The following is an 11,161-nucleotide window of genomic DNA, read 5'->3' on the forward strand; positions in this document are numbered from 1 at the left end:
GAAGATTCTTTGATGATGCAATTTAATTGCTGGTAATCGTGTCGATACTTCAGTCTAAAAATTTTAAATAAATGCAACAAAGAATTTTCTGTAATAGGTATAATTTTTTAAAAAGAAAAAACAAAGAAAACGGTCATTCATAATATTACCATTTATTTCTATTAGGTACCTACATAAGAAATTTATTTTCGTTTAACCGCAGGTCTGAAGCATATGCTTTGGAATGCAAATTATTTCTCAAAAATAACCTTTTGAATTTACAACTGCAGGTAGGTACAATATACTTTTTACGTCTGATTTAAACAAATGAGAAATTGCTGTCTGGTGACGTAAAATATCAATAGATCAAGTCGCTTAAACGTTAATTTTGTACAAAATTTCCGTAGCTACCTACCACAATCTAGTTTTTTATACAATTACCCATTTAATCGAAAATATGATACTTAGGTAATAAATGATTAAGGTCAACCTAATTATTTTACATTAATGAATAAATTAAAAAAGATAGAGAACCAAATGACTTGCTATAAAGTAATACAAAAGTACTTTTTTTCGAGAAAAATAATTCCTCTAAGTCTATTACAATAAATCAAGAAGTATACATATATTTATTAATATATTACAACCAAATAAATGTAATAAAACTAATTAATTAATTTGAAGACTCATTATCAATTTTATTTCCAAGAGAAAGAAATTGGATGATACCTATTTCACTTTTGAGTAGCAAAAGGAAATTCATTCGAATGTATCAATAAGTTTCTGAACTTATTGAAATTACAAAAACCCTTATTTATTTAGTATCTAGTAATGAGGCAACTTACACAAATGTATATACAAATTATCTGTAAAATCGTATGAAGTTACTCATAATATCCTCTAATTTTTAACAACGGTGAAGATGTGGTTGCATAAGCATTCATAAATTTCATTAGACATAAACATCAATTTTATGAAATAAGATAATTATAACAAAAGGAATGACAGTTCCATATCTTTCTGTTATATTTTGTAATTCTAGTGAAACATTTGTAAATAATAATGTAATTACAGCTGGAAATTAATGCATTAATTGAAAAAGTGGAAAACATTTTAATGTAAACATTGCGGTAATAAGTGCACCTATTTTTAAATTACGTTGTGATGTTTGAATCGAAATTTTTAGTGAAATTCTAAAATATGATGCTCGTGCATATTGTATAAAAACTGGAGTGGGTATTAAACGAAAACAAAATATTATAAGTATCAGGACATTAACCTAATAACAATAATCGTTTCTTCAAAATTTTAGTATTTTTAGTTGCTGAAAATCCTAGTCAAACAACAATAAAAAATAATAATGGCAGATAGGTGAGTCTCTCAATATTCCTACAAACAGAATGCTTTAGTTGAATAACCTACATACATTCTAAAGTTAAATTACTAATGTTTTTGTAATAGGAACAATTGGTTTAACTCCTGGTTGCATGCTGCCAAGAATAAGGTAAGCAGAAATAAAAATGAATGTTTTTTAAACTTTATTTTTAACTTTTTAAAGAGCACTGAAGTTCTGGAATTTGTTAAAAAAGATTTGGAAGAATTTGGAAGTGTAGTAAAACAAGAAGCTTCTACTGTAGTCTCGACAACAGGCTCTGCAATCACCAAAACCTTGAAGGTATAAACATTATTTTTTATTACACATTTATGCTAATTATAAAGTAATTGCTTTGACTTCAACTAATAAGTAAAACTGTGACAGTTGTTGAAAATTAAGAACTCAAAATTCCATGTATTATTTATTTATGGTACCAGTTTATGAGTGATATATAAAGTAATAAATATATTTTCATATATTTTCCTATGTTTGTGTGGATGTAACAGTTTGATAATAGTAATTAAAGTACTTACTTAATATCACAAATATAGGTTTTTAAGTGTAACTTTGTATGCAATTAAATGTCATACAGGAGATTTCACTCATATTTTTAGTATGAACAAGTGCTAACAAAATATTAAAATTCTCAATATTTCAAGTCTTTCAGGTAATTAATTGGATTAGTTGCACCGATTTCGAAAAGAATTTGATAATACAATAGGATTCGTTTTTGGTGGTTTAGTACATATATTTTAATATTGATAGAAAAATTCCTCTCTATTTAGTTTTAGTTTTTAATCATTATTTATCAAGAATAAAATGGTAAAACTATTATTTTTGAAAACGTTTCTTATCCTACAACTTATGATATTTAATAATTTTACTCTTATTGTATCTTATTTATTTATAAAGTTAACATGCAGAATGCCCTTTACATAAAGATTTTAAAATAATAGAAATATGGATGTACATACACATTAAAAATTTTTAAAAATGTGTACAGTCAAAGTAAAGAAAAGAAATTGATTTTATATTTTTCAGAATGTTATGATTATAGTAACTTGTATTTATTATTGAGATATGAGTGATATATCCTCGCCTTTAAACTACATGTTGTATAGGACAGCACCTTTTTAGCTTATCTGTTATTTACTTTAAGCCTGTTTATCTTTTATAAAGTTTATTGATGTATATAATTTTCAATTTTATTAAAAAGATATTCCAACTAGTTATACAATAGAAATGTCTCGGATTAAAAACTATAAATATAAAGTAGACGCTCGATAATGTGAACCGAAAAAAGTAACTGTTCAAATTATCGATTTGTTCGCCTTAATGTATGTTAAAACATCTAAAATTAACAGAAAACGAATTCTAAATTGTTTTTCACTTAAGTATGTGGGAATGAATTAATTTTGCTTTTTACTCGATTGTTTCGCCAATCAGGATGAAATTTTTATTTTGTTGATCAAGAAACTACTTATTTAATTCTTATCTTTTTTGGAAAACTTCAAACTTGTTATATCAATGGCTTAATAGCAGTGGCAAAATATGAATTTTTAAAGTTAATTAATATTCGTTTCTATAATTTTTTCACGATATATGGTGGCTTAGAACAATTGATTATGTGTAGTTATGTAATGTTTCGATCATCGAGGGTCTATTCTTTAAAGACCCCTTCTATACCGTTCGATATACTAAATTATTTTTATTATCTCTTTAGAAGTATTGTATTTAACAATTTTTTTTGTATTTACAGCTGGATGAATCAGACTCAACAGCTGGTTCTATGAAAAGGAGCATCAGCTCATTTTTAGGTTTTTCTCTAATTGTCAATATAAATTATGTAATTTTAACTGATTTGTGAATGTTTTTAAAGGTCAAATGAACACAATATTAAACCCAAGCCCGGATGATTCTGATACAGAGGCTATCATAATAAATGAAGATTCTGACCCTGTTACTCTTACAAAACTTCAAGTAAAAATTTCAGTTTAAATAAAATAAATAAAGTTAATAAAATCATACTAATTTTAGCAAGAAATATATAATCTCCAAAAAAATGAAACTACTTTTCTTGATGATCCTGAAGATTCTTTGATGATGCAATTTAATTGCTGGTTAGAAATTATTGAAGACCAATTATCCGAAGAACGTCTAAATAGACACTTGAATAGTTCACTAACGTTAAAAAATCAGTATGAGAAATTAGTCCCTGAAAAGGTGTCCCATATACTGTTTTGGAAAAGGTAAAAATAATTTTTATGTTACATTCTCAATTGTAAATGTATGATAAATTTGCCCAAGATTAATTTGAATTATTTAATCAATAAAAGTATTTAACTTTAACTCTAAAGCATGAAAAATTACAGAACAATGAAAAATATTAATAAGTTGTAAAAAACATTTATGGTATGGTTTGTTGTGTTTACAGTTGTATTTTGTGTCGTAAACATTAGACATTAAATCGCATGTAGTACCTACTTAATGATCGGCTACGTAATTTTGAAAAAGGACATATTTTATTGAATAACTATTACATGTTTGGTGCTAATATTGCGTGTACATATTGGTTTTAATAAGAGTAACTTATCAAAATATGAACCATTACTTAGCATAATGATCTTTTGACCAATCTATTTACAGATATCTATTCAAAAAAGCAGTGATAGAAGATGAAATGGCTAGAAAGGAAGCAATGGAAAAACGGGAACAGAAAGAGAGCATGACAACTACTGAAAATATAAAATGGGAACATGGTACAGAAATCTCTTATCTAATCTCACTGAATAATTCAAATACAAAATATGTTCTTGGTACATAAAACAATAAATATCTGGTAAATGTTTTTTAGAAGACTTTGCAACTGATATAGAACTTTCAGAAGAAGAGCAAATTCGACTATTGGAGCAGTATGAAGCAGAAACGAAACAAAAAAAAAATGGATCAATTTCTCCTAATAAGGCCAATGAAACTAAAGTAGAAAAATTACAAGGGAAAGAGGATCATTTCAAACTGGATACCCCATTAAAATGGATGCCAAAAAGCGATGGGAAAAATATTAAAAAAACAGATTCCAATTGTAGTCTCGATCTTGAATTAAAAAGTACCAATAGCAGTTCAGATGGAGACTGGGAAAAAATTAATAGTGATGAAAACTAATTTCTGAAGCAGATGAAAATCTAGAATTATGGGTAATGAGAAAAACTAAACTTTTATTAATTAAAATTATGGATGATGCTTTTGCAAAGTGCATAGTTTAATAAGGGTATTATTTACATTATATGTTCACATGATTTTTTTTTTCTAATTGATGCTGAAAAGTTAAAAAAAAATTGAAATCACTGGGTTTAATGTGTCGTTCTACGCATTTATTATTCGTATCTTTTGTCTCCAATATAACAGATAGATATTGGAAAGGCACATACACTGTAAAATCTTATAAGAAGTTTGTAAATTTAATATATGTAATAAGACTTTTAAATATAGAGTTTTACAGCGATTGTGAAAGTAAAATTTTATATAAAATTTATTACTAATCATTAGTATTCGTATAAGTTTTATATTGAAAAATAATTGGAAGGCATATTGAAGTACTTGCAAAATAATCTTTTTCATTTTCATCATTTGACAAGAATTTAATGCACTGTTACATATTATCTAAATTTTAATTATTTTTTAACAAAAAAATTAAAAGGTCAAAATGAATGTGAAAATGGTTCCTATAACAATGAGTTATGTTTTTTAAAACTTTCTTAATGACTTTTTTGTTGCTCTTATACTTACCTTAGTAATTTATAACATTTAGGATAGCTTGTATAGTTTAAACACAATTATTTTGTTGATTTAACGTTACCAAAAATAGTAGTTTGGCTATCAAAGGAATTGTAGATCCTAAACGTTATAAATTATTAGAATAAGTAAATATAAGAAACAATAAAAAAAGTTTAGTAAGCTTATTAATGTCACAGTTGTGGGGTCATTTTCATACTCAAGTATTTATTAATAGATATAGAAATTTAACTTTTCATTTTATTTTTAAAATAAGTCTCAGTTGATTTTGTACTATCTGAATAGTACTTTTTTACAATTATTGTTGATTATTTAAAAAAATCAATTCTACAATTACAAAATGACAAAGAGGAGGTCAACTGAATCTCGAAAATATCAATTTGCAACTTTTACACTTTAATTATGCCAATTTTAAAATGTAGTTTTCAAAATTATCTGGTAACGATTCCTAGTTTTTTGTATTTAAAATGTGCCAAAAAGTGTAAATTCGATAACATTTAAAATATATTTGTAGGCGACTTTTTAACACGAGAAAAGAAAAGCCAAACAATTTTACTTTAGGTGCTTCTATAATTTGTGGTTTCATATTTTTTAATAAGTATATTTTAGTTTTTGTTTTTAATTGTTTGATACCTACTTAACAGCAAAAAGAATTTAAACATATATTGCAGTCAGGGAAAAAAGGCAAGTTTTTCATGCTATTGTAAAATTTTATGTATATATGTATGTAAAAATGTTTTAACATTTTATACATAATTCACATATACTTTATAATTTTTATTATATTCAAATTATGCTTCGTTATTTGTTTAACTAGTCTTATGGAGTACTTTAATCTGCTGTGTTACTTTATTACAGGATATCTCTTTAAAATACAATACTGTTAATGTTTGTGTTTATTTCATTTGCCTGCCTGTTTAAACCTTCAAAATTACGACAACGTAAATACATTTAATAATATATATTTTTGCAGTAACACTTAAATTATCATACAACAAATAATTAGTTGATGTGCATATGTACAATGTATTTAATATAACTATTTTGTATATCTACTACTTAACAAAACAGGAATGCAATAATTAAGAAACTTAATTCTAAAATAGTGGCCTGTAAATTTAGTCCTATTAAATGGTCTCTCTACAATTATTCTGAAAATAAAAATACTTTTTGTGACAAAAGGAATTCATACTCGAAGAGAAGAACGATTATTGGCCCAAAACTGATGTGCAGAAAAAGCTAATGTAACCAAATACAAACAGGCGGCTATCCAACAGTTCTGAGCATTCTGAAACAGATAAGTATTAAAAGATATTTTTAAAACAAAGGTCTAATGACCACAGCAGAATACCAACCTGTGTATAACCTTTTTCTACTTCAGAATAAAACTCTTCTAGATTTGTTACTTCAGCTTCATGATCACCGGGTAAGTCTTCAGCAAAAGCAACCGCGTGGAAGTGATAGAGTACGCCCATAATACCCTATAATGATAAAAAAATAGATTTATTAAGCAAATAACAAAGTTACAGCAAACCAACCAATTGAACGATTCCCCAAATACTCAAAAGGATTCCACAAAGTGATAATTTAGGACCACAAACAGGCATTTTTACAATTATTTTATACAAAAATCAATTCTGCACACACTTGTAACAAAATTATAAATTAAATGTACGACTTCCTAATCATATGATGGCATGTGATTGTAAATGTCACTTTTAACTAGGTTTTGACGTTTGATGCCATAGATATTTGATGCTAATTGTAGGGTCCCATAAACGAAATGCTTTACTTATACGTTTTTTCAATGTAGATTCTCGCCAAAATATTTCTACAATCAGTTAAATGTGATATACAATATAAAAACTAATTTTCTGTTTAATACATGTTAAAACTGATTAAATGTATTCTTTAAATTACTTTAAAAGCGGAAAAAATTTAAAACAGAATTTTTAGCGGCATTTCTGAGCTTCATACATACTGAATAGCGTAGTTATGGAAATTATCATTGCTGCCACTACTGACTACAATAGTTTACTAATAAAATTACATGACGTACATACATGTAATTATACTTGTCAAGTGGGTGACATTACATCAAAGAAAAAATCATATAACAAGTTAAATTAAATTATCTAGATAAACATTTAGTAAATAAACATTAATAGCTATATGTATTTTAAGATATAAATTTCGAGGATGGTGGATAGACTAGGTACAGTTATTTTTATTTTGTAATTGTTTAGTGAAGGATATATTTCTGTGAGAATCAGGTTATGAAAACGGTTCCTCTTTTTACGGTTGTGTAAATTTTTCGGTCTGTTTCTTATTCTACAATTTTTAAAATAACAGATATATCACAGTTAACATATTTGAACTAATAATAAATAAATGTGAATATTCAAAAGTAAGGCAACATATATTTTGACCAATTTATAATGCATCATTATGTCCATCATTAAACTCTTCTGTTTTAGTGAACAGCGAAGCAAATGCTCGCAGAATTGCAATGGTTGAAAGCTGTTTTGGCAGTTCAGGCCAGGTGAGTTGTGCTTCTAATATTTCTTAATTCTTAAATAACAAAAATATTTTTTATCTTAAGCCCTTGGCTGTTCCTGGTAGAGTACTTGTGGGTGAAGGAGTTTTAACAAAGATGTGCAGGAAAAAGCCAAAAGCTCGGCAATTTTTTTTATTCAATGATATATTTGTTTATGGAAATATAGTTATAAACAAAAAAAAATACAATAAACAACATATCATTCCACTAGAAGAAGTTAAGCTTGAAGGCATAGAAGATGATGGCCGTAAGTGTCACAAAAGAAATCATTTCTTATAAGCATTTTATTAATTATGATTGAAATACGAATTATAAATTGATATATAATTATATATTGTTACTAGAATTTAAAAATGGATGGTTTATAAGAACAGCTTCAAAATCTTTCGCTGTCTATGCTGCAACAAGTACAGAAAAACAAGAGTGGATGGCCCACATAAATAAATGTATTGAAGATTTATTGAGAAAAAGTATGTACATCTTGATATGTTTTTGTTGCTTCTTAAGAAGTTGATCATTCGTTTAAGGTGGCAAAAAAGCAGTAGAAGAACATGCAGCAGTTTGGGTCCCAGATGGGGAAGCAAGTGTTTGTATGCATTGCAAAAAGAGTCAGTTTACTCTAATTAACAGAAGAGTAAGTTATTATAAATAATATTTTTTAATTAATTGTAAAAGTAATTTACGGATACATCAGATTATTAATTTGAGAAAAGCAATTGGTTATTTACCATCTAAATTTAAATGCAGTGTTTACTTTTTTAAATTCTGGAATATAATTTTTTTCATTTAGAAGATAAGCAGTAACTTTTTTAAAAAGGTATTATTGAAATTATTTGTGCATTTCTTCTCATAAAAATGATTTATAAATATCAAGTTNCACATGTTAATACTTAAAAAAAGTAATTTGTTATTTAATTAATGTTAACATGCAAGGTCTATAATTTTGGATTTTCAGTTTTAACTTTTACAATCTGAAATATTAAAAAAAGGTTTTTGTTGAATTTTATTGAAGTCTCTTTATTTTCTTAGCATAGGGCAGTAAAGATTGACTGATAATTTATTTAAAAAAATGTTACTCACATACTACGATTATGATTCACTCCAACATGATAAGTGAGTCATGTTTACATGATATATATTATCATTCATGATTATTAACGAGTAAACAAAACGTACTGGATTTAAATGATTGAATTATGAGAAGCTATAATTCTAGTAAAAATAGGTAATCTATCCCTACAGTCCAACGTATTATTTATTTACACCAAAAATACTACAACAATAGTTTACATTTTAGAAAAAGATTTTATTAACTCCTTCTAATCATAAAGTATTGAATTAAAACGCTAAGAAGCGTGTCAGTAAATTTTTAACAAAATATCGTTTTTTAGCACCACTGCCGTAAATGTGGGGCTGTGGTTTGTGGACCATGTTCGAACAAGCGCTACTTACTACCGAATCAAAGCTCAAAACCATTACGTGTTTGCTTACACTGTTATGATTTATTGAGTACAGCAAAGAACTCAAATTCAAACGATAAAGATAAGCCGGTTGGGGGCAACGCCGATACTTCAGGGGAGGAAGATTCAGACGATGACGAAGAAGAAAAAGGCAAGGGACAACCAGATACTCACGATACGGTAAGGATAAGATTTAATTTACTAAATTTGAGCGGTGTTATATACAGTATTTTAAACAATTTGAATATTAAAATAAAAATAACTTACACCTACTTACATGAGAAAGTTAGACTTTTGACGTCTTTGGAAATATTAAATAGATATACAATAGGTTTTTTCTTTTCCTATATATATTAAATCCCACCAAAAACTATGTTAAGTTGGATTGTATGAGGAATGCAACTTCTCCCTCTTTGCAATTGTTTTTTCATTCTCACTTTAGTTCTTTGATTTACATTTTTCTTCAAAATCTCTACTCTTTTATGACTAAAAAACATACTTAAACCATTTTAATGTTGTCTTATATTTGAATATTATAATGAAAGCCTTTTGAAATTGAACTGAATCCCCTTTTTTTATAATTTAATTCTCGTATTATCATGTGTGTAGAAAAAGTGAAGTTGCTGCCCTGACATTAAAAAACCTTACCTTTGCAAATAATTTTGGATTTTATTTGTGTATTAAGAGTTTATAAGCAGGATCTTTTTGTGTTTTTGTAGGTATTCTTTTATCAAACCCTTATTACGTATAAATACAAAAATCGAACTTGGATATGAGTTATTTTATGATTTTAGGTACGCATAATAATCTAAGTTTTTAAAACGTGTCTAACACCGCACAACACTTATTCCATTGCAATTATTTTGTTCATATTATTGAAAGGACGAGCAAAAAGTGAATCAAAATTAACCTTTTTTTAAAAAATATAAAAGTCAAAATAATATAGCAAACAGCTATAAATCTGTTAAAAAAGTTTTTATTTAACTAATTTTCCTATTATAATTCTTCAGTTTCTCAGCCACTGTTTTGGCTACTCTTGCTAATAAGATGTAAGTGTTTTTTGTTTGAATGAGGATTAATGAAACCGATTTTTCTTTTTGCTGGAATGATTTTTCACTAGATACCTAAAACTAACTCATATTGGTAAGGTTGATACTATTGAGCTCAAACAACTTGTATCAAAAACATATTTTGCTGTAACATTAAATTATCATTCCCAACGTTTTTGTTTAATATTGAGGATTAGTTAAAGGTATGAAAATAATCTTCATAATGGTTAGTTTAATAAGTTTTCTTATTTTTTTTTTTGAGAAGAAGTTAAGCTTGAAGGCATAGAAGATGATGGCCGTAAGTGTCACAAAAGAAATCATTTCTTATAAGCATTTTATTAATTATGATTGAAATACGAATTATAAATTGATATATAATTATATATTGTTACTAGAATTTAAAAATGGATGGTTTATAAGAACAGCTTCAAAATCTTTCGCTGTCTATGCTGCAACAAGTACAGAAAAACAAGAGTGGATGGCCCACATAAATAAATGTATTGAAGATTTATTGAGAAAAAGTATGTACATCTTGATATGTTTTTGTTGCTTCTTAAGAAGTTGATCATTCGTTTAAGGTGGCAAAAAAGCAGTAGAAGAACATGCAGCAGTTTGGGTCCCAGATGGGGAAGCAAGTGTTTGTATGCATTGCAAAAAGAGTCAGTTTACTCTAATTAACAGAAGAGTAAGTTATTATAAATAATATTTTTTAATTAATTGTAAAAGTAATTTACGGATACATCAGATTATTAATTTGAGAAAAGCAATTGGTTATTTACCATCTAAATTTAAATGCAGTGTTTACTTTTTTAAATTCTGGAATATAATTTTTTTCATTTAGAAGATAAGCAGTAACTTTTTTAAAAAGGTATTATTGAAATTATTTGTGCATTTCTTCTCATAAAAATGATTTATAAATATCAAGTTTTGTTTAAGAAAGAAAAAGTAA

General features: G+C 26.8%; 3 protein-coding genes and 1 long non-coding RNA gene across 9 annotated transcripts in view; 3 read left to right on the forward strand and 1 right to left on the reverse strand.

The window, feature by feature from the left end:
* Positions 1-963: 963 nt before the first annotated feature.
* LOC108737060 (BSD domain-containing protein 1) lies at positions 964-4,857 on the forward strand. Of its 5 annotated transcripts, XM_025981666.1 has the most exons (10): positions 964-1,109; positions 1,166-1,211; positions 1,292-1,350; positions 1,441-1,483; positions 1,538-1,654; positions 3,114-3,171; positions 3,234-3,334; positions 3,392-3,603; positions 4,001-4,170; positions 4,239-4,857. In XM_025981666.1, exons 3-10 carry the CDS (start codon positions 1,340-1,342, stop codon positions 4,514-4,516), a joined length of 990 nt encoding a protein of 329 aa, XP_025837451.1. In that variant the 5' UTR covers positions 964-1,109; positions 1,166-1,211; positions 1,292-1,339; the 3' UTR covers positions 4,517-4,857. The 5 variants fall into 5 exon arrangements, with proteins under 5 accessions (XP_025837451.1, XP_018325223.1, XP_018325226.1 ...); XM_018469721.2 differs by having other exon boundaries at positions 964-1,350; XM_018469724.2 differs by having other exon boundaries at positions 964-1,350; positions 4,001-4,113; positions 4,212-4,857.
* A 1,235-nt stretch (positions 4,858-6,092) lies between these two features.
* Positions 6,093-6,869, reverse strand: LOC108737042 (ribonuclease kappa-B). The gene is made up of 3 exons (XM_018469694.2): positions 6,685-6,869; positions 6,502-6,627; positions 6,093-6,434 (listed from the first exon to the last, which is right to left on the reverse strand). The coding sequence occupies exons 1-3, from the start codon at positions 6,751-6,753 to the stop codon at positions 6,333-6,335; spliced, it is 297 nt and encodes a 98-aa protein (XP_018325196.1). The 5' UTR covers positions 6,754-6,869; the 3' UTR covers positions 6,093-6,332.
* A 340-nt stretch (positions 6,870-7,209) lies between these two features.
* LOC112906778 (pleckstrin homology domain-containing family F member 2) overlaps positions 7,210-11,161 on the forward strand; it is a 15,884-nt gene continuing 11,932 nt past the window's right edge. The window contains exons 1-6 of one of the 2 annotated variants that reach the window (XM_025981667.1): positions 7,210-7,361; positions 7,624-7,688; positions 7,749-7,950; positions 8,048-8,173; positions 8,231-8,337; positions 9,095-9,343. In XM_025981667.1, coding sequence (XP_025837452.1) covers positions 7,346-7,361; positions 7,624-7,688; positions 7,749-7,950; positions 8,048-8,173; positions 8,231-8,337; positions 9,095-9,343 — 765 coding nt within the window. In that variant the 5' untranslated portion in view covers positions 7,210-7,345. Of the gene's footprint in view, positions 7,362-7,390; positions 7,554-7,623; positions 7,689-7,748; positions 7,951-8,047; positions 8,174-8,230; positions 8,338-9,094; positions 9,344-11,161 lie in introns of those variants that run through there. The other variant, XM_025981668.1, reaches the window with a different exon arrangement.
* LOC108737039 lies at positions 10,473-10,863 on the forward strand. Its single transcript, XR_003232585.1, has 3 exons — positions 10,473-10,510; positions 10,608-10,733; positions 10,791-10,863. It is a non-coding gene; the product is annotated as an uncharacterized LOC108737039 (long non-coding RNA).

The sequence above is a fragment of the Agrilus planipennis genome, unplaced genomic scaffold, assembly GCF_000699045.2.
Source record: "Agrilus planipennis isolate EAB-ADULT unplaced genomic scaffold, Apla_2.0 scaffold112, whole genome shotgun sequence".
Taxonomy (NCBI): domain Eukaryota; kingdom Metazoa; phylum Arthropoda; class Insecta; order Coleoptera; family Buprestidae; genus Agrilus; species Agrilus planipennis.